The sequence below is a fragment of the Cryptotermes secundus genome, unplaced genomic scaffold (assembly GCF_002891405.2).
Source record: "Cryptotermes secundus unplaced genomic scaffold, Csec_1.0 scaffold143, whole genome shotgun sequence".
Lineage (NCBI taxonomy): Eukaryota > Metazoa > Arthropoda > Insecta > Blattodea > Kalotermitidae > Cryptotermes > Cryptotermes secundus.
In genome coordinates this window covers 550,042-573,638 of record NW_019741301.1, presented here as the reverse complement: position 1 = coordinate 573,638, position 23,597 = coordinate 550,042, and the positions used below count along the sequence as shown (strand labels likewise).

The following is a 23,597-nucleotide window of genomic DNA, read 5'->3' as shown; positions in this document are numbered from 1 at the left end:
GAAGCACTGTGCTACAAGCATAGTGCTTGTCGCGGATTCGAATCCCAATGAAGTCATTGGATTTTTTCAATTAACCTAATCCTTCCAGCCACAATATGGCCCTGGGTTCGACTCAGCCTCTAATAGAAATCACTACCATGAATCTGCCTGGAGGTATAGGGCGGCCGGAGCGTAAGGCTGACAACCTCACCGCCATCTGTGAGCCGAGTGTCTAGAAAATGTGGGAGCCTCGATGTCTCACAACCCTATGGGCCTCCACGGCCTGTTACAAGAATACCTTTACCTTTTTTTCATTCTATTTTTATGTTGTCAAACTCAATTTCGTTGCATCCTTCAGAAACTACATTGCACCAATCAGTAACATATGCTCTTGACACAACTACTTCTCCATATACTTTAACATGTTGATTATTTGTTCAAAATATTATCACCCCTTCCCGTGATAAGCTATCAATATGCTCTTAACATAACCTCTTCTCCATACAAATTCTCACCTTCGTTACCTACTTCTGTAGTGGCCTGGTAAATTGCTACTGGCCCTCAGCAGTACAGTCATCCTTGGTTCAAAGCCCCGCGGGACTCATGATCACATTTTTGTTTCTCACGACTGTAGGAGACATGCAACACGATCTCAAGCTTTGGGTTTCACAGAGCGCGGTCTTATCATTTCTGTAGCCATATCCTAGGAACGGCTTTTGATTCCAGTGAACTCTCATTGTCCTAGCAATTGATTCTTCCCTAGCACAACTGAAATTACCGTTTATATAAATTTAGATGGACACTATATTTCAGGAGAGGGCCTCCCACCTCAGAATTCCTTGCACCCATCATGGTTTGATATCAGATGCAAGAACTCAAAATATAACGAGATTAGATTTGCCTCCAATTTCATAACGTTAGTATTGTGGGATGTCGTTTTATGAAGAGTAGCCACTTATTAAATTGTTACATATATATATATATTGTAGTTGTTCTGAGTATACAGACGAACTTGTTTGAAGAATAGAAGGTCGCCGGTTGCTGATAAGCCGTGTGAAGGTATTTTTTTTATTCCTAGTGGGGTGGGACTAAGTCCCTTGTACTGCGGCCACTTCTGGCCTATTGTACCAGCCCCAGATGATAGGTGAGGGTGATTGTGAAGCAATTGGTGGAATGAAGATTGGCAGCGGAGACCGAATTACTCGGAGAAAACCTGCCCCAGCGCCACTTTGTCCGCCACAAATCCCACTTGACCAGACCCCGGGATCGAACCCGGGCCGCCGCAGTGGGAAGCCAGCGACTAACCGCTTAAGCTATGGCGCGGCCTTTTCTTCCTGTATTAGTCCACCTTAAGTAGCCTCGCTCCGACCTGTAGTGAACACCTATTTCTCCTGTCTGATTACTGCGCTCTGCTAAACTGCTTGCCTGGAGACGCGATTTTCAGTCGTTATATAACAGTAATAATTATGATGTAGGTTTTACCAAGCGATGGATTCTTTATTCAAGAAAAGTGTCTCCGAGGGAAGGTGTTTACCGGGCTGTGCTTAGCAGCGGATGGTTTCTATACTGTGATTTGCTAGCGCTTGACTCAATGTGGGCGGTTCCCACAGTATCACATTTCACCAAAATCTGTCCAACGGCTCTCGAAACACGCTGTCCACCAGGCATGATGCCCAAGTGCAATCTATTCCTTTGAGGACTAAATTTAATTTAAATAGTATATATCAATTCAGTTCGTATCTCACGTCACATAAATCAACCGGTAAATACAGGACGTCCCAAAATATGTACTCACCCTTACTTTTTAGCGAAACAATTTCTTTTCAGTCTAAGACCCATATGAAAGACACAATATAAGCTCAGTTGACATAATGCAGATGTTTAGTGTGTCGAAGCAGGTAGTAAAAATGTGAAGTTGTTACTGTGCTTAATTAAGCATTATATCTTAAATATGTATGGAAAGTGGATGTATAGATCCACATTTTTTGATCTCGGCACTAAATGGAGGTGAGTGGTTAGCTTCACTCCCCGGCCGCTTTACTCCCGGACAGAGGGCCTCCGAGACTGTGTGCCCCGCAACAGGTCTGGACGCTATGAAGTAGATAAAAATCTTGTTCCTGCCATGAATCGAACAGCGATCCTCCAGCCCGCAGCCCGTTGCCATACCAACTGAGCTATCCCAACTCCTTAAATCAGATGGCACATATAGTAAACAATGGGCTTTAAAGGTTTAAGCGCATCGTGCAGAAAAATATATAACTGTATGTGGAATGAATATATTTCATTGATAATTCTTCAGTAACTTGTATTATTCTGAAGACATTATTTTAAAGATAAAACCAAGGAGGATGAGATGGACAGGCCATGCTCCATAGATAGGAAAGATAAAGAAAAATTCAGAAAAAAAAACAAACATTTTTTTCCTCCTATCTTGAATGGAAGAAACCTCTTCGAAGACCTGGAGTTAGATGGAAAGATATTATTAAAGAACATTTTATGGATGTTGACAGCATCCTGCTCAGTATATGGTCCGGAAACTCTGTACAGAATTATGAGCTGCAATAAGAAGTAATACGTTAAATGCCGTTATTTGAAAACGTGTTTACTCGGGTGTCATAACTAGAAAACTGGTCACAGTTTAACCGAAACGAAACCTACTTCAAATACCATTCCTCAAATATCAGTTTTAATGGTATCCTTAAAATTGGAAGCCTTTATCAAATTGTTAACTTTACATAGAAGATATGCCACGCTGCTGGAATTTCTTGTGTCACTCACGAATTCTTTTGTCCGTAGGTGGTTCTGTGTGGTGCTTTGTCTGAAACCTCCGTTACACCGTCACAATTGACTCAGTTTTGCCAAATTCCAAAGGCACAGAACGCTTTCTTTTCCTCTGTCTTCATGTCTCTTCAAGACTGCCCCCTAGCGGTAAAACCTGGAAGTAATCCATGGCGCCTGTTACCCAAACTTGGAGAGACTCTCTGCCTATCGACATGTTTCTTTCTTGGGTCTTGCCCTTCTGAGCTCGTAAGTACCGGAGGGAGTTATGAATTACCCTGTACAAGAATTTCTGTTGTGTTATCTGTTTCAGGAGTTCACTTCCCCACTAACGACGAACACTTGCTCGCCGAATTATCGAAAGCGGTTCGCGTGTTCTTACAAGGTCTGGAGCAATTTTCTCAAGACGAAGGAAGTGAAATTGTCCTCAGCCCTCACCTGTCGTGTGAAGGCCGGGGTGAGGCGCGCTGGAGAAACGGAGACAAATTCTTCAGGTCAGTACAGTTACCCAAATTATGGACTCTAAATATTTCATGATGTGAAGAAAGTAACGTCTGCATGAACAGAGATACATTTTGTGATAATAAACAATTTAATTATTGTATCAGTACCGTCAACACAATCATTTATCGGTATAACCAGTCAGGCATAGGAGTGGCGATATCCGTGAGGACGGCGGTTAAAGTTGTCTTTTTTTTATTACTTGATGTGGTGGGTCTGAGTCCACTTCGTACTGCGGCCACTTCTGGCCTATTGTACCAGCCCCAGATGATAGGTGAGGGTGATTGTGGAGCAATTGGTGGAATGAAGATTGGCAGGGGAAACCGAAATACTCGGAGAAAACCCGCCCCAGTGCCACTTCCACCACCACAAATCCCACTTGACCAGACCCGGGATCGAACCCGGGTCGCTGCGGTGGGAAGCCATCGACTAACCGCTTGAGCTATGGCGCGGCCTTTGCTGACGTCGTTACTTGTTCTGCGGAGCTATAAAAGGGCAACAGAGTAAGGGCTGCGTGTATAGCCTGTCCAATCTCATCAATACAAGTATAAGTTGCCAGTCAACGGGTAAAAACACAGGCACTCATTGTTCAGGCAGAGTACCCAATCCTTTACAACAAATCAATATTGTCACGTATATGGGTGACTAAGACACGGGTTTAGATTGACAATTGGATTTATTGGACCTTCACTAGTTGTAACTACAAATTATTATAACACTTTCATTATTACTGTAATTGTAACACAAAGTCTTCAGTTCACACGTTGTCTTCACAATTCTTCTACGAACTTCCCGTAGCTATCTTCTAACGAGAACTGATTGAATTCAACTAAACTGCTGGTGTTTTTCTATAAACCTCGTTATATAGCCTCCGCACGGACCACGCACAGAAAACATAGTTCTACTCTTGCATAAGGTAGACCACACAGAGAACAAGTCACGTGATTCATAGCCAGCGTCTTCATTGGTGCATTGTTCACTAGCAACGTGCAATAACATTCGTCCACTGAGACACATTTTCCATTATTGCACGTTGACCGTGTTTACTGAGCCTTTACTTAGAAACGCTTTGAGCAAATCCGTTACAATATATTTGGCTGGTTAATCATCATCATTGACAAACCAGAACTTTTTGAGCTATAGAATTCCTTAGACGTTTCCGCTAGATTGCGCCTGGTTCTCATTTATTTGCATTTTGTGACAATTTTTTTACAGAACAAGGACATTAGCATTTCCGAGTCAAACCCCCAAACCTAGAGGACCAGGTCTCTGTATTTATATCATCCAGGAACAGGGTGGCAAGGCCGGCTTCCCACTGCGACGGCCCAAGTTCGAGCCCAGGTCAGGTCATTTGGTATTTGTTTTGAACAAAGGGGCACTGGGGAAGGTTTTCTCCGAGTACTTCGGTTTCCCTTGCCAGTTCTCATTCCACCAACTGCTCCACACTCATCATCTATGATCCGGGTCTGGTACAGTAGGCCAGTAGTGGACGTACCAAGTGGACTCGGTCTCACTTCACCCCAAGAAACTAATAAGAAATTATACCCTATGCACTGGGCTTCCATTTTCGTCTTTTACGTCTCGCAGGGCTACGGTGGAGGTATTCTAACCCGCCTCCACATGGGAAGCCCGAGGTTATCATACAAATATGTAATGCTAATGTTGTGCTAATGCTGTATGAGGACCAGGAGATATGGGTTCGAATCTCGGCCGGGATACGGGCTACCCTGACTCAGGTGTTTCGCATTTCATTTAAGCTCTTCGTGGCAAATGCCGGAGCAGTATATCGATCAAGCCGAAGTCATTTCGTTCCAGATCCTTTCCAGTTCGTCAATCAACTTACATTCGACGCTATAGCTCCATCTAGTAGGAAACGTGCGAAAGCTCATACTGGATTAGAACAAGACAGAAATCATCATTTGACTACATCAAATTAATTTCCTTGTATCGATTGTTGTTAAAACCTCGACATGTTTCGATTACACATCGTCATCTTTAGGGAATGAACCGTATTAAATGGAAACTTAACAATTTATATATACAAACAAGAAACTCTGGGAAAAATTAACATCACACTTTCCTTTGATGCTACATGGATGTCATAGAAAACTACGCGTCCAGCAATACTTCTATTGTTACCTGTATTCGTTTCCGCGGGAACGTGTTTACCTAACAATGACAGGGGGGATAGAAATACACACACACAGACCGATGCGTGTGTGTAAAGCCAAGCTAAGGGATCGCCGTAATAGTCCATCGACCCTTCCTACACGACTGTGCAGCGGGTCTGTCTTCATTCAGGTGTCAGTGTAAGTTCAGAATTTCATATCGCTCCTAATATCTCATTTGGTATAGTGACTCGAATACAGGTTCAACGACCATAGAATGTGAGTTCGATGCCCGGAAGGAGTGCACTTTTTGTCTTCTGTATGGGGTCCAAACTGGTTTCGGAGTCCACCCTGTCTCTTGCATAATGGATACGTGGGGTAAAGCGTCAGGGTCATGAAGCTGACAGCTGACCTCCGTCCAGTGCAGAGGCTAAGAACGACTGATGTACACCTCCTCCCCCCCACAGACGACATCATGGAGTGGTGATTAATGAAATATGCACCAGGATAAATTTACCTTTTTTATATTACTACGCTACGAGAGTTATTCTGTTCTCTTTACTTACTATACTTATTTTGAAAAATAAAAAATAGGCTTATGTGATCGTCTTGCTGTCTGTGTGTCTATATGTGTATCCATCTTAGCAACTTTTGAAAGCCTCAATCAATCTTTATGAACCTTATGAAATCTTGGCACCTGATCCCATCTCAATAGCATACATCATAAATCTCTCTTGTCAGTAATACCAACATTACAGCCTGTAAAATTTCTGAGGCTAAACGTTGATCGTGCTTGAATGCCTGTACCGAACTTGAGGACATTTGGTGTGTATATCATGCCACCTGAGGTCATCTCAGTGGTATACATCATAAATCCTTCTCATCAGTAAGACCAATACTTAATTTGTAGTGAAAGGAAAGTAGACTATCAGGTCTTCCCAGAACTTATCGTTTCTTCTCGTTATGATGTTCCTCGGTTGCAGCTGGCGTGTGGATAAAACGAACACTTCACTGATGGGACAGGATATGAATCTTCTGCAACCTAACTCTCCAAATATGTGGAAAAGTGTCTATCCCAAAAGGCAAATTCTTCCTCTTCCCCCAAATTTCTAGAATGAAATTTCCTACATATTTCTCATAATTTGTAAAGAAGAGAGTCTAATTAACAGGAGGCAAGAACAAGCTACATAATTAGCAACTTCATAATTTGTTCTCTTCGAAAATTATTATTTGGAAGATTAAACAAAACGCAAGATACGAAGTCTGACAATAAAGTTCGTGAACTCGCCACCGTCCGCTTCCCGTTGCAGCAGTGGAAAGGAACCTCAGTATGATTTGGTGACGTTGACAAACCAAGTGTTACGTGAAAAAGTCTGACGGAGACGACCCGTGGCTGGTAGACAAATAACTGTGCAGGAACACCCTCCCTATTCACTGGATCAACCCCCTCCCCCCAAGTGCTTCCTTCTGTTCCCGAAGATAAAAGAAATATTGAAAGGTAAACATTTTGATGACATCGATGACATCAGGAATAATACGATGGCAGCTCTGGAGGTCATTCCACAGAACCAGTTCCAAAATTGTTTTCTAAGAATGAGGTATGTAGCACTTGATGAGTTCGCGAACTTTATTGTCAGACCACGTACAAATGAGAAATTCTTACAGAGTATTGTTTGGAAACCTGAAGGGAGGAGATAACTTGGAAGACCCAGGCATAGATGGAAGAATATTGAAATACATCTTAAATAACCAGAATGTAAGGACGAGGAGTGAGTTAATCTGGCCACGTTAGGGACCAGTTTTGTGTTCTCGTGAACATAGTAATGAAATTTATGGCTCCATATTAGTAAGATTTCTTCACAAGTTCAAAAACTATTCGCTTCCGAAGAATGAATCTATTGCGTGGAGTTGATTCAGTTAATGTATTTACCACCTCTTTCGATTCGATCTGTGCTACGCGCACCGCCAATCTAGCCACTCCCCATTTCGAACGCTGATAACACCTTGTTAAGTGCAAACAGTATTAAGCTCCTTTGCTACAAATCCCCAAAATTTACATAAAGCCATTATAAACATACTATGATGTGTATTCGTGACTATAGATGGAGTTCGGGTTGGTAATTGGACTTACTGATCACTCACAAATCGTAACCACAATTAAGTATACACTCTTGCCGATTCTCACACTACAAATTACTCCACACTGAATCTTCTCGGTATGCTTTCACTAGTATTCACTATCCGTTTCCTGGCAACGGTTTTATCACAGTACCACTGTGACTTCAACTCACACACTAAGTCTTCTTGGCACAGTCTAATTCCTTTCTTGCTATCACCTTCGACTGCCGACTCCCTGAACTCCGATCTGAGGCATTCTCTCTTCTGACTCACTTCTTGACAACTCACCTATTGGACACATTTCGTCTTCCTCTGACTGGACACTCCACTGGAACTATTCTGACTTCCAAAGGAACTGTCGGTCAAGTCAAAGTCAAAGTTATGTTACGACCGACAGTCAGTCGGCCAGTCCATGTGGGGCTTAAGACCAGATATTTATTATTGTCAGAGAGTTGCAGATTTGTTGATATGGGGCGCTCTCTCTGACGAGAGGACGGGTCTGTCGTTGAATTGTCAGTTCAAGTCAAACTCAAGGTCAAAGTCAAAATTCGACCGAACGTCAGTCAGTCAGTCTTGGTGTCGAATCCCATCTGGGGCTCGTGACCAGATATTTATCACTGTTTTACAGTTAAGGTCTTGTTTTTGTGAGGCGCCCTCTCTGGCGAAAGGACAGGTCTGCCTTTTGTCAGGGCTTCTCGTTATATTGCCTCGGGTCCGACCTCAAAGAAAACACGTTAACTGCATAGCAATAATCGTTGGAACGTGTTTACTTAGCAGCAGGATGTTTACCAGTAATCTATCTCTGCGTGAAGGTGTTTGTCGAGCTGCTGCCTTGCAGTAGGTCTATACGTCACAATACGAATAATGGTTAGGGGAAAAATTTAACTGCTTTTATATATATATAGGTTTCCGGTATTGCAGCCTAGATTCGAAAGGGGTACTTCCCTAATACAACCTGAAGCATTACCGCTTAGCCAATTTGAATGCTCCCGTTCTTCTTACAAGCGCGAGAGATCAAATTCTCCCCGGTTCCAGCATGCAGTATTATTTATTAGAGCATTACAGTACATAATTCTTCAGTGTTTATTCTGTGAATTTTTTTCCCACGGGTCACTGTGCCACGGTTCATATATATGTCGTCTATGAACGGATATTGAATGTCTTACTTTGACACTGCGGTCAATATATATACACAATCCTATAGCCTTAGAAGAGGCTTTGAAGGGATAGCTGTCGAAGTAAGCTTACTGGCTAATACCCATGCACTTGAGTGTCCATTTCGCTCAGGCTATGACCTTCCTAATGCTGTCTCCCCAACGGTCAGTCTGTCCTATAGGGAAAGCCTCTGACAGCTCTCTATCGACACTGTATTATTGCCTGTTGGTTGCCTGCCACGCTAAGACTACACGTCAACTCTTTTAAAATTCTAGGCTTACAACTCGGTAAAACGTACACACATGGTGTAATTTTGAACTGTCAATCATGCTCCAATGTTTACTTCCAATGTACAGCCACTTCCATGGCCAGTATAGCTCTTCCCTCTATTGGGAAGAGTAAAAAGCACGGAGTTATTTTTCATGTTTGTACAATGCGTAGAAAGGTGAAGCAGGTCAGTGTGCTGCCTGACTTTCTTCAGAACAAATCGTCAGAAGAGACATTACTTTCCGTAATGCATGCACTTTGAGAGGTACCCCCCTTCCACTTCACCACTTCTCTCCCTCCCTGCACAACCTTACGCCGTCATATGTAGAGCGAGGTACACAACATGACCCATGAAACGCGAACCAGTGTACTATTGCGCATTCAGACCAGGAATTTATTTTAGAATTTTATACGTACAATTTTATGAAATGAAGAACGGTGGTTGCAATTTCTCTAGGCAAAGCAAGTTTAAATGTTACTCACGTTCAGAAAAGTAAAACACTTGTGTTTCAGTTAACATAGTGTAACGTATAGATCAAATGCTAGGCAACGACATGGAAAATATATTCTTGCAGTAACCAACGCGCGCAACAATAGGACATTTATTGCTAGGTAATTTATCAGTAAACACGCCTAAAACAATACGAAACAAGACGGTGTTTTCCGTGAAGTCCGTCCCGAGGCTATATAACTGGAAGTTCCAAGGGACCAGATAATTCACTCGTGTGGAGGCGGTGTCGAACACCTCCACCGTGACCCTGCGCGTCGTAGGAGGCGACGAAAAGGGAAGTCTCAAATCTGAAACAGTAAAATATGGTCGCGAGTCCCAAGGGAATCGGACCCGAGAGACTGCGCTGGAAAGGGCCAGCAGCATATACAAAAGACAGACCCGTCCTCTCATCAGAGAGGACGCCTCGCAAAAATAAGACCTAACTGTCAAACAGTAATAAACATCTGGTCATGAGCCCCGAATGGGGCCGGACACCAAGACTTACTGACTGACTGAGCGTCAGTCGCAATGTGACTTTGACTTTGACTTAGAACAGATAACTGTCGTCTGAAGTTGAGAGTTCAGTTGAAGAACAATTTATTTGAGTTAGTTATTTTCAAGAAGTGGGTCGAATCCTGGAGATGGCCGTCTAAGTTGTTTGAGATGAAATTGCAAGAAAGGAATTAGGCGGTGCAAAGAATGCTACAAGAGTGATTTGAAGTTACAGCGAGACTATGCTAAAATCCGTTGCCAGGATACGACTAATGAAGAATGGAAAGATCAACTGTAAATTATGTAGATTAGCGATATTGTCTGTAGTCCTGACCTGCGTGAATAAGGTGTCAATAAATTCAATCCAAAATCCGTCTTGTAGATCGCGTCCAAAGCCCCAGATCGTGGCAATACGATATAGACTGTACATGTCCATAAAACATGCGATCCTAACGCCGTCATTTCGGGTCAACTCAGCACTTTGACAGGTTATATGTTCAACAACTAAAGGTCAAGAACACCCGTTGATAATTCAACGGGAAACCCCATCATCTGTTACATAAGCTTTCTCCCTTATTGCCTTCCGAATCTTTGTTATCGAACGGTAAGTCGGGGCCAACGTTCAGCGACATCTCCCACGAACAACATGCACAAATAGTCGATTGTATACTGTTTCCTTTGTATAGTATACTACAACTCACATATCCACATCAAAATAATACAAATATTCGTAAAATAGACACGACACCATGGAAGAAATACCTCTTCACTCTTTCGCGATATAATACGTAATTTACATTCATCGTGTTCAAATCGATATTTTGTTGCTATGGCAACCCGAAATTGTGCAATGACAGTAGAGTACATTTCAGGCTGCTCGGATAGCTGCAAGCTGTGATTTATGAACTACAAAGCGACATTATGTTAACACATGTATCTACGATGATAACTTTCTCTCTGGGGTGTACGAGTATTGAAGGCCGTAGAGCCGACAAGAATGCCTACACTTCTGCGACGAGAAGATCTGAATTCACCATGTGTGTATGTTGTTCCCGTCTCTCGGGTTTCCTTCTGTCCTGTCTCCCCATGTCTTGCTAGGAGACGATTGTTCTTAAACTGTAAACTGAGAGAAATGAAGTTAATAAAATTAGTAGTAGTAGCAGTGACCACCTCTGTTGTCTGGTGGTCAGAGTTCCTGGCTGCAAATTCATAGGCCCCGGGTTCGATTCCCGGCGCTACTAGATTTTCTGAGAAGTAGTGGGTCTGGAACGGTGTCCACTCAGCCTCGTGAGGGTAATTGAGGAGCTATTTCAAGTAAATAAAGGCTCCGGTCTAGAAAACCGAAATTAACGGCCGTGGGGATTCGTTGCGCTGACCACGCGACACCCTCTATCATCTAAACATGGTACTAACTTCGCCGAAAAGGTGCGGTCGTTCGGTCGGCTTAGTTCGCTTGCGGACTAAAACCACGGAGTTTGTTTTGTTTTAGTAGTAACAGTAGTAGCGAATAAGCAGCGGTGTTATGCAACCCCTTTCTAGAAAACGGATAAGTGAACACGTTCCCGCGGCAACGATTACATGCATAATAGAGTTAATGATAGGAAACCACGATTTCTTGCTCGGTCCATGCTAAGTGGTTATAAGGAAGACAATTCGGGACGATCCAGTTAGTTGTCAGTTGAGAGTTGAGTTCTTTACTGGAGGCTGTGAAGATAGGACCTGGGCACGTGCAGCTCAAGAATCTCCGCTGTCAAAGCCTTTGCCAGGGAACGGCTGATGAAGACACAGCAGGCTGGAAAAAGGCTTAGCGTGTGCTGTTGTAATTTCGGAATTGTGAAGGTTACCGGCGGCACTGCAATTGCTTGTAGTTCCAAGTGGCGTGCATAAGTGGCACAATAAATGCATTCACTAGTGCATATGCCATCTATTTTTTTCCCTTGGCACTACAGTCCCAGTGGGCCTAGGCCTACCTCCATGAACTTCTCCGTTCACTTCGGTTTTTCTAGATCTTACACATTCGGTAGGACTCCTTGGGCGGGTGATCAGCTCGTCGCAAGGCCTCTACCTGTACATAAACACATAAAAACGCACACACACAAACTAAAGATCCATGGTCCGAGTGGGATTCGAACCCACGATCTCGATTTCCAAGCGAGAGAAGACAGTACATGCCTTTCCCGTCTATATTTTTTTTTCCTTGGCACTACAGCTCCAGTGGGCCTAGGCCTACCTCCATGAACTTCTCCGTTCACTTCGGTTTTTCTAGATCTTAGACATACGGTAGGACTCCTTGGGCGGGTGATCAGCTCGTCGCAAGGCCTCTACCTGTACACAAACACAGAAAAATGCACACACACACAAACTAAACATCCATGCCCTGAGTGGGATTCGAACCCACGATCCCGGCTTCCGAGCGAGCGAAGACAGTGCACGCCTTAGACCGCTCGGCTACCGTGACCTGCTCCCGTCTATATAGTCACACATAATTCGTGACGATATAGTATATAACCGTTTACTGCTAGAACCTGATTGTAAATTGTATAGATTAAATTGTACTTAATTTGGTCAAAAAGTTGTCTATTTCTTCAAAATATTACAATACTTCGCGTTGTGCTATTTTTATTTTTAGAAAAATTAGATCAAATATTGAGATGTATTATTTTCTTCATATATACTCGACCGTCTCTGTGGTCTAGTGGTCAGAGTTCCTGGCTACAGATTGAGAGGTACGGGTTCGATTCCCTGCGCTACCAGAATTTTTTCTGAGAAGTAATGGGTCTAGAACGGGGTGCACTCAGCCTCGTGATGATAATTGAGGAGCTATTTCAAGGAAACAGCGGCTCCGGTCTAGAAAACCGAAATTAACGGCCGTGAGGATTTGTTGCGCTGACCATGCGACACCCTCTATCGGCAAAAGTTGGCACTAAACTTCGCCGACAAGCGACGGTCGCTCGTTCGGTATAGTTCCCTTGCGGACTAAAATCACGGAGTTTCATATATACTCACGAAATACTCTAACATGATAAAATATGAACATAAATGCATAAAATTGCATATGCGTAATTGTATTGTCATACAGCAACTGTGTTTCGTTTTAAAAATCCATAATTCTTATCTTTGAAATACTTCTTTTATACCCGACTTTGAGAACCTGACTTAATGGATTTACTTGTAACAGAGTCGGTTTCGCAGAAGTTTAGTAACTTCATAAGGCTGACAGATTATGTCAACAAGGTATTAGTGTTTTCCCCTAAGACTTGGTAAGCCGTCCAGCTTAGTGCGAAGCCTGTCTGGCCTACGACATTTCCTGCTTAAGGTAAGATAATTCCCCTGAGGTGAGAGACAGTTATACAGAGAACATCTTTATCATATTTAAGGCCAAAGGTTACGTATCGCCAAACGACAGTACACACGAAGTGCTTTAACGTGTTCTTCTCTTAATGGAAACATCCTCTACACTTATTCAGAGGACAGCCATCTTCACAGAGAACACTTCTACGAAATCTTACGTTAGAGCGTACGAGTACAACCAGGAATGTGTTTACAGTCGTTACCGAGCCTACACGCCTAAACATCAGGAGTAATTCAGCGGGGAATTCTACGCGAAACAGCCGAGCACAGTGGCCGCAAGGTCTGAGACATGAACCGTCTTCGCCCGCTCAAACACTGGGATCATGGTTTCGTGTTCCACTCGCGACATAGATATCTGTTTGCTTTTATTCTGTGTTTGTGTTGTTCTGTGTGTAGGTAGCGGCCTTGTGACGGGCTGATCCCCCGTCTAAAGAGTCCTACTGACTGTAAAAGATCAAGAAACTGAGAAAGTGGCCAAGGCTGTAGAGCCATGGATGGATGGCATTTAAACAAATTTGTTGTGACAGTGCGGACTGGAAGTGTCTGACTGGATACTGATATAAGCGGTGGGTTCTCGTGCTCATGGTAACAGAAATGCCGGTCCCGCAAAGGCAGTGAATTTGCTGATCTGGGACATCTCTCCGCAGCAATTTTACTCTGACTAACCAGTTGCTTACTTCGGCAGTTGCGAGACAAACTGGTATACTTGCAGAAGCCTATTCTGTCATATTATGCCTCTTGCAAAACCTGTGTTTGGACATAACGTAAAGATGCGGATTCCTTTGAAAATATTAGGACAAACAAGCGCGATTGGCATGGGAAACTTTAGAAGTGAGAACATGCAGAAATTATTGGAAATCCACCCTTAGTGAAATTATTCTACCGAACCTCCAATGTTGGACTAGACTTCAAGTGCACTTACTGCAACATGAAAGCAAAAGTAAAGCATGAAGCACACCTTGGAGGGTGGAGAGTGGAGGGTGGAGGTACGGCTCCACTCGACTCCGGACTGTGGCGACTTATGCGCTCCACGGCCCGGTCACCGTACTCCTCGAGGAAACATCTGCAGCAACCTCTGGTTAAGAGGCTGGGCGGGCCCCAGAACCAAGTCAAAGTCACATTGCGACTGACGATCAGTCAGTCAGTAAGTCTCGCATAAGTTAATCCACGACCACTTCCTTATAAATTTTTCCGAATTTGTAATTTATTGATGATACTATAAGACTGGGCGGGCCCCAGAACCAGTCTTATAGTTTCATTAATAAATTACAAATTCGGAAAAATGTATAAGGAAGTGGTCGTGGCCTAACTTATGTTACTATTTGAGCAAATCTGGAGGTTATGAATAAAACCATGAAGAGCGTGTATTCGGACCGAGAAATGAACCCAAGACCTACCGGTGCTATGTACATGAACGGAATATTTTATTTCTCAGTGCGATCTACAGTTAACAATAAAACGAAGGTAAAGTAAAATTGTCCCTGTGCTTAACGAAGCGCACATCATATGAAGACATTGGGGGAGGGGAGGGGCGAAGGTGTAGCTCCTCGCATATTTAACCTTGGAGAAGACCCTCGGTACTCGTTGGGTAGGAAGCTAAGTGGGCCCCAGAAGCGGTCTGGATGCAGTAGGGGGGTTATCCATTTTTCTCTCAATAATCTAAAGCCGATTTATCGGTGATCCAGCCCGTAGCCTGCCCTCTATACCGACTGAGCTACCGTGGCTCAGGTTACTGAAAGTTCTGTTTGGTAACCACAGATCTGCTGTACAGTTTCCTTGAAACTTTTTCGATGAATTTGTAATTTTGTGACTTCACTATGAGTCGACTTCATTATAATCTTGCGGAATGAGCAAAAGTTTGCATCTACTTAGTTAATAATTGTGTTACTGTGAGTACCCCTTTGTTTAATGAGGTCCCTGTACATGCATCACTTCCTCTGCCAACTGTATAAAATGAGTACAAAGCCATCCCAAGAGTGTCCTCTCTTGTTTATGTTTTCGTTGCAGTTGACATGAAGTCAAGATAAGTGAATTACCTACCACATACTTCCCAGAGTGCTCCTCTATGTTCATTGAAGTTTATTAACTAACTAGTAACATGAAGTCCGTTGAAATTTCAACGGAAAATTTCTAAAAATAAACTCCGCCAAAAAAACGCCTAACTTCTGTAAAAAGAAAAGTTATGGCAAGCAGTTATATTCACACCAAGTTATTAAACTTCACAGAATAACAATATACACTAAACTGCGCCGCTGTCTAGAGGAAATGTTCCCTGCAACGGTTGGCTATGAAAAGAAACTTCTTCAAAAATCCTTAATTTCCGGAAGGACAGCTACAATCTTACTAAGATATTAAACTGAAGAGATTAGCAATATGCATTAAACTATGTTCCCATCTAGAGGCAATGCTTCTTGCAGCGGTTGCTATAGAAACAACTTTGAAAAGAATATGTAATGTCAGCAAACGAAAAGTTCTGGAAAGATAGCTCTGTTTATAGCAAGACATCGAACCCGATACCAGTATTGTCACGTGTATTAGTGACTTATAGACGGGGTTTGGATTGGTGAATAGATTTATTGACCACTTACAGGTCGTAACTACAAATAACTATAACACTATTGCTGGTTTTCACACTTCAAATCACTCCACACTAATCTTCTCAGTCTGCTTTCATTAGTCTTTACTTGGGAATAGCTCTCCACAATGGATACTCCTCTGCAATGTTTTCGCTAGACGTTTCCTGGTAACGAATCTTAACAGTGATGATTGTCCAGGTTCTGTGCTCACGTCGTTACTGCCCGGCGAATATCCCACACAACTGAACTGTAGCGCCAGTTGTCTTCAAGATAACTTCTCGGCAAGGACCGCACAGAAAACACAACGTCTATGTTGTTCTACTGGTGTGTTTACCACGCTGTTGCATATCAAAGGTCACTGCGCGGACCACATGGAAACACCGCACTTCAATTGTTGCGCGCATATTCGTTTCCTCGCGAACGTATCTACCGAGCCGTTGCTTAGAAACGGATTGCGTAACCCCGTTCTATTGTTGCTTTTGTGTGTGTTGCGGGCGTTACATAGCAACGACCGCCGTTTACACTTTCACCGCATAGTAACGGGCCTGTACCCCGTCGTATACACCAAGCCGCGCCACTATCTTGAATAAATGCTTTCTGCAATGGTTTACTATGAAAACAGACTTCGTCAAAATTCAGTACGTTTAAACGTTCTGGAAACACAGCTACATTCATTTGACGATGCTAAACTCGATAGAATTACAATACGCATTATGCGATGATGCAATGTAAGTGATATTTTTTCTGCAACGGTAGACTGTGAAACAGACTTCTTTCAAAATAGTGTCACGTGTCACAGTGACTAAGAAGCGAGTCTGGATTGGTAATTGGATTTATTAATAACCTACAAATCGTAACTACAATTAACTATTACACTATTGCTGCTTTACACAATGTACATGGGCCTATAGTAAACACATGTCACGTAATCGTTATCCAACCAGGCTATTGGCGCGCCGGTCGATCTGCAGAAAAAAAAAACATGTCGCGCGATTACTATCCACTGTTGTGACGTCACGCGGACACGGAAAACACAGCTTCTCCCATTGTTGCGTGACATAGCAACGAACTGTTTAATAAGAATCTGTCTTCGCGGGTTCTTGTTCAACATAGAAGAGTAACCCAGTGACCATTATATCGTTCACCATTACACAGCAGAGAAGTTGCTCTTCGGTCACAAATTGACCAGTTATAGCAGATGAGTGGCTGAGTGACTCAGTCCTCGGAGAGTTAACAAACACAGAAAGACACTTCATAAATTTCGTTCCATTTGCTTCCACTGTGTTTCACTCCGAGGCTATAGGACTCGATATTCCGAGTTCATTTCAAAAATTTAAGAGGCTTAAACTTGGCGATGGTCAAGCTTACGACCGTTGAAGTGACTAAGCTGCCGTTGTAACGTAAGATACGTAAGATAGGCATGATCTTTGAAGAGTTTGTACTGACAGAGACCTTGTATAGTGTAAAAGGAAAAATTTTCATTTCAAAAATTTAAGAGGCTTAAACTTGGCGATGGTCAAGCTTACGACCGTTCAAGTGACTAAGCTGCCGTTGTAACATAAGATACGTAAGATAGGCATGATCTTTGAAGAGCTTGTGCTGACAGAGACCTTGTATAGTGTAAAAGGAAAAATTTTCATTTCAAAAATTTAAGAGGCTTAAACTTGGCGATGGTCAAGCTTACGACCGTTCAAGTGACTAAGCTGCCGTTGTAACATAAGATAGGCATGATCTTTGAAGAGCTTGTGCTGACAGAGACCTTGTATAGTGCAAAAGGAAAAATTTTCAGTAACATGTTATATGTGCGACACGTACACTTGACGAAAGGCCAAGCGTATTCATAAGAGACAAACCCATCTTCTCGACAGAGAGGATGTTACATAAGGACTGTGAGCGCAAGAGTTCAGTTTTAAAAAATCTCTGGTCGTGGCTCTCAAGGAGCTTGACGCCCAGACGAACTGATTGGCGGTAAACCTCCAGTCGTAAAGTAATTTTTACTTTGACCTGTAAACAGTTCAGTTAGTGCAGTGCAGTGCAGTGCAGTGGAGCGAATTGGATGGTGAGTGAATGAGTGAGTTAGAGGACTGATGCAGTTCAGTCGTTGTGAGCTGTTGCTGTTAGAAGGCGGTAGCTGAGGCACGGGGATAGTTCATGAACCCAAACTAAGGGAACGTCCGCAGTCGAAAGCCGTTACCAGACAACGGGTGAAGACATAGCAGACAGAAGAATTAGTGCGTGCTGTAGTGAACTGATGGGTGTGTGAATTAGCGATAGTGCTATAGTTACTTGTAGCTGCGTTCTGTAATAGTTACAATTTTGGTATTCAGTCCTCTCAAATCACTAAATATATACGCTATCAACAACAAAAATTTACATTCTGCAGAGTCAAAGACTGTAATGCCGACTGAAACAGAGATACCTGTCTCACTGCTTGGCGGTACATTCTGTAACTACTGACATTGTTTCTGCATGGCGGGAACACAATCACGACATCTAAGCCACTTTCAGGCTTTTGTGTGTGTATGTATGAGCGTACGCTTAAGCGTGTCTCTGTGTAGCACAGCTTTGGCCCTAAGGAACAAACACTAAAGGTTCAGATTTAGAGTCTATTTTATATTTTCTTGCCATCCACACAGAGGTCTCGCCTGTGATATCCTAATTTACATTTTCCTGACTAACTTCTTTGTGTGGAATTGCGATCTATGTTTGCAGTCAGAGTTAGTTTGTGTCAAATAGAGGCAGAAGACGTCATCAGTAAACGGCAGTCTGCGGTATTATTGAGTCTATGTTGCAGTATCAGGCACTGATGACAAAGTTCGTAGCACATAATATCCCATGATAGCACCATTAAGTGCGTATGTTGTTCTACAAAAGACCTCCTATGTGGTCTAGTGGTCAGAGTTACTGGCTACAGATCCAGAGGTCCCGAGTTCGATTCCTGGCGCTACCAGATTTTCTGAGAAGTAGTGGGTCAGGAACGGGGTCCACTCGGCCTTGTGAGGATAATTGAGGAGCTACTTGAATGGAAAATTAGCGGCTCCTGTCTAGAACACCGAAATTAACGGCCTTGGGGATCCGTTGCGCTGACCACGCGACACCCTCTATCCGCTAAAGTTGACACTAACTTCGCCGACAAGCAGGGGTCGCTCGGTCGGTATAGTTCACTTGCGGACTGAAGGCCACGGAGTTTGATTTGTTTCGTTTTTCTACAAAATTCTGTAGCTCTTTCCAGAATTTCCCATATTAGCAACGTGTGTATTCTGCGTATGCGTGATATCGAAGTGTATTTTTGCGTCTAAAATATGTACGGCCGGTCACGGTAGCCGAGCGGTCTAAGGCATGTACTGTCTTCGCTCGCTTGGAAACCGGGATCGTGGGTTCGAATCCCACTCAGAGCATGGATGTTTATTTTGTGTGTGCTTTTTTCTGTGTTTGTGTACAGGCAGAGGCCTTGCGACGAGCTGATCACCCGCCCAAGGAGTCCTACCGAATGTGTAAGATCTAGAAAAACCGAAGTGAACGGAGAAGTTCATGGAGGTAGGCCTAGGCCCACTGGGGCTGTAGTGTCAAGGGGGAAAAAAATATGTAAGAATGAATCACAGTTAAATAAGTACAGAGTGGCCAAGATTTATGTTGATAATCATGACAGTTTCCTTTCATTTAACTTCAAAGATCCTTACCAAATAAACACGGTAGTAATCGTGACAATGATGTTACAGAAGGTGGTACCGAGCGAGATTTAAGTCTGTCAGGAATATTCAATTTTAAAAGAAATTGTAAATTTAAATACGAAATTTACATAACTTCTGCAAGGGCACGCGGTAGCGTATTTGGTTGAACAAGCCGGAAGATCGCGGTTTCGAGCCCCGATGAGGACAGTTGACTTTTGAATTGACCTAATCCTTCCAACCGCACTACGACCCTGGGGTCGACTCAGCCCCTAACAGAAATGAGTATCAGGAATCTTCCTAGAGGTAAAGGGCGGCCGTCGCGTAAGGTTGACAATCCTACCGCCATCTGTGTGCCGACTATCTAGAAAATATGGGAACCTCGACATCTCACAACCCTATGGGCCTCCACGGCCTGTTACAGGGATAGCTTTACCTTTTGTATATAACTTCTGCATGTTTCACGTCAAAAAGAAGTCAAAACCCCTGTTAAATGCATTGGCGTTTATGACATCCAAGAAGTTTTCAGTTTACATATTCGAATTTGAATTATTCAAATTCTACTCTCTTTTAAAATGTTCACAAGAGACAGTTAATATCTAGGGAAGTTTCTGATTGTTTGAAAGATGTTCCTTTACTTTTTCCCTATAAAACTGACAGCTAAGCCCCATGGGACACAACCCCAACAGACAGTGCTTCTTTGAAGATACTGACATGCGCATTAACGTACAGCTGTCAGACGCGAAGCTGAATGGTACGTGCATTTTCTCCCACGAGGGAAGGGCATGCGAGGGTCTGCTAGAGGTCTCTGCTGTACACTTATTGTGCCATATGCTCCTGGTTTGTGTGTGCTACCTCCACAGCGTGTGGTGTTGTCTTTACTAATTTGTCTAATTTGAACAATTGCAACGGGATGCTGAAATACAGAATCATAAATAGTAGTGACACTAAAGGCATATAACTATATGAATTGTAAACGAAAAGACCAGTAAACATCACCACACGCTGTGGAGGAAGCGCACACAAACCAGGAGCATATGGCAGTCAAAACTGAAAGCAGACCACGAACGTGAGGTGCAAGGTGCCGAGAAAAACACCTTGATACATTTACGAAAATGACGACACCCCGGGTGAGGTGAAATAATGTGCAACGGAAATTTTAAAGGATTGTATCTCGTTTTACTTAAAAAGAAGACAACAGCGTGTGATTTTAACATGAATTAAAACAGTGTAGCAGTTTTAACACAGTTTTAGTAAAATATCTGTAACATAAAACACCTGAAGATGGCCGTTTGAGGCCGAAACATGTAGTGTTGAAGTGTAGAATGTAAAAGTGTTGCAATTTTGACGGAAGATAAATAATGGACACTGATTTTATCCAGGGTTTGGCTTACCTCCAAATATTTTTAACGATATGAATGAGATAAAGCTTTCAATTCAAAGTCCTGAAATCATCATTAAGGATGCTTCTGAAGAATTGCAAGCTTTCTTGGCCACACTGTCAGTATGGAAGAAGATCCTTGCAAACTTTCAACTTCCGGAGGAAGTGCTCGCCAAGATGGAGATGGCATACAAAATTCTCTGCCAATTTAATTGAAAATGGAAATGGAAACACTTCAAAACTCTTTCAATTTTATTTCTATCTTTATGGCATTACAGACGAACAATGGATCTACAATCCATTTCTTTCCGACATAAACTGTATCGAAGATGGCAGACCTAGCCAAAGATGAACTCACTGATCTTAGGACAAAAACTCACTACAAATTGAGTTTAATTCAAAAATCCTTGGGAAGTTTTCATGTTCCTTGAGAGACATCTGTCCTCACTGTGGAAGCTTAAATTCCATTTGCAAGACTATATCTTCGCAAATCTGGATTTCCAACGCTTATATCCATCAAAACAAGAAATCGAAATCAATTTGATGTCCAACATGACATGCGCATTGACTTTTCAAAGGCAACTCCACAGTTTAATGTTCTTACTCGATTTACGTACTAACAGTCTTCACACTGACAACGTTTCTAAAAAACATAATTTAACTTTAACTTGAGCAGGTTTTTAATGTATTGTCTTGCTATTTAATGCGTGAATAATGAAGCACATATACTACCTACCACTCGGCGCTACAGCCCTTTTCCTTTGCTTAGTCCGTTTCCCATATGTTCCACTTATCCGAGGCTGGTTGTTAGGTTTCTGAACACATTTCATTTTACAGGATGAGGTTCTTAGGCTCATGCCCAACCCCCAACCTGGAGGACCAGTGTATCGCTCTTAGTCTGGGCTCTTTCCTTTGACCTTTCCGGCATTGGTGACCCTACCGGTAGTTAAACTACCGCCGGCATAGCTCTCCAGGTCACAGAGTCACGCAAACCCCACCACCACAGCAAGGTGGAGACACCTTTGGGGGAAGCACATATATTACTACGTATTACTACTCGTATATCAATTTTTGTGTATATTTTGACGAGCGTATTTCAACATGATTGGTTTCCTTTGTAATCCCATGTATTTTATTTTTGCATTTAAAAAGAATATTGAGACGGGGCCCCATTCGCTTCATCAGACTGTCAAAGGTGTCCATGGTACAAGAAAAAATGGTTAAGAACCCCTGCAGAAACTGCTGGCAGCTTTGTAGAGTCGTCTGTCCCAGAATCATCCAGCCATTTACATGCAGATTCCCAAACCTGTCACTCCCATTCACGTTACTGGCTGTAGCGGTGCACTCATTTCGAACAGCCGTCACTTGCCCTCTTAGTCCGCCCTCACGTCGAAAAGTACATCTGTGAAACTCCTTATACCCCTTCCATAAGTCAAAATATTGCCACATGTCTGGGGTTCCCTGACAAATAATGGATTACGGATTTGGGGAAGCGGTTTATTGGAGAACTACGCCCGTCGGAACTACAGACAATTATCACACACGATAAACGTAACGTTTCTGAACTACGAACAATGATCACCCTCTTAACGTTCTCTGTAACTGCGCCACACGGAGGCTTCTGTCAGTTCTCCTTTTGCTTTTCGTCTCTCTTCTGGTTATCTCCGCTCCGGTCTGATCTGGTTATGTCTGGTGTAATCTCCCTGAGGTAGGTTCTTGGCGTGCCGAATAGCAGACACCACCCTAACTGGTTCCTATTACGCGTTTTGCAACGGTCTCCAGCATATTAGTTGCCTCGAGAACATAACTTGCGTGGTCGCTTCAACCTGTTTCATGGTCACCCTGACAACGCTACGGAACCGTTGCCTAACAATGGGCGCTAAATTTGACTAAGATTTCTGGCTTTTAGGCGGTACTCCATAATATTATCCTCCACCTATTCGTCTGTTCTTCTCTTCTTGTGAAAAACAAAATTTCACGCTTAGTACAATGACACGTAACCAATCTCATATTCTTCAAAATGTTGGATGAACCTCTCCAACTTATCGCAGTTCTCTGTACCAAGACAAAACGTCAATAACATTGAAGTGACGGACAGATGGATGATAGCCAGGCTGACATATCACATTGCAGCGCTTCAAGCCGTGAACGGCATCATGATGAAGTCACATGACCCTTTGACTTGACACTACAAACGGAAGAGAGAATGTTGGAGTTCCTTGAAGACCGGAAATTGCAATGCCAGTTGTACAATATACTCCCTCCTGATTCTCTTTGCATCCGGACAGGAATGAAGGCACATGATACCTCTCCATTACACATTCAGTTTTCAATTATGTAAATAACGCGTACTACTAGATAACCGACTGATATTTATTTAAATATAGGTTCAGAAATAAAACATAAATTGGATTTACGTGTTGCATCCTCTTGCATCGTGTACATAAAAATGTTTATTTCGTATTTCAGTCGACACAGGGACTTACAGCAAGTATACAGATGACCTATTTACATGAAGGTCGTATATCTGAGGCACAACATGTTTCGACTGCTAATGAGTCATCATCAGTTACTGTTGCATATCAAGTGCTGTACTTATACCCAATGTGGATCCGTGTTATAAGGTTGTTCTTCGTTTTTGACCTTGAACTTGTTACAAGATCCTCAAAGTTAAAATTAGAATTGATTGATTCAAACTATTATTTCAAATTATTAAAATCGAATTTAAGATGT

The 23,597-nt window shown here is 42.7% G+C and overlaps 1 protein-coding gene across 6 annotated transcripts in view; it reads left to right on the top strand.

Moving 5' to 3' along the window:
• Positions 1-23,597, top strand: part of LOC111872686 (glutamate receptor ionotropic, NMDA 2B) — a 309,458-nt gene that overhangs the window by 182,116 nt on the left and 103,745 nt on the right. For all 6 annotated transcript variants that reach the window (XM_023866807.2, XM_033754788.1, XM_033754785.1 and 3 more), the window contains exon 7: positions 3,071-3,251. In XM_023866807.2, the coding sequence (XP_023722575.1) occupies positions 3,071-3,251 (181 nt within the window). The remainder of the gene's footprint in view (positions 1-3,070; positions 3,252-23,597) is intronic.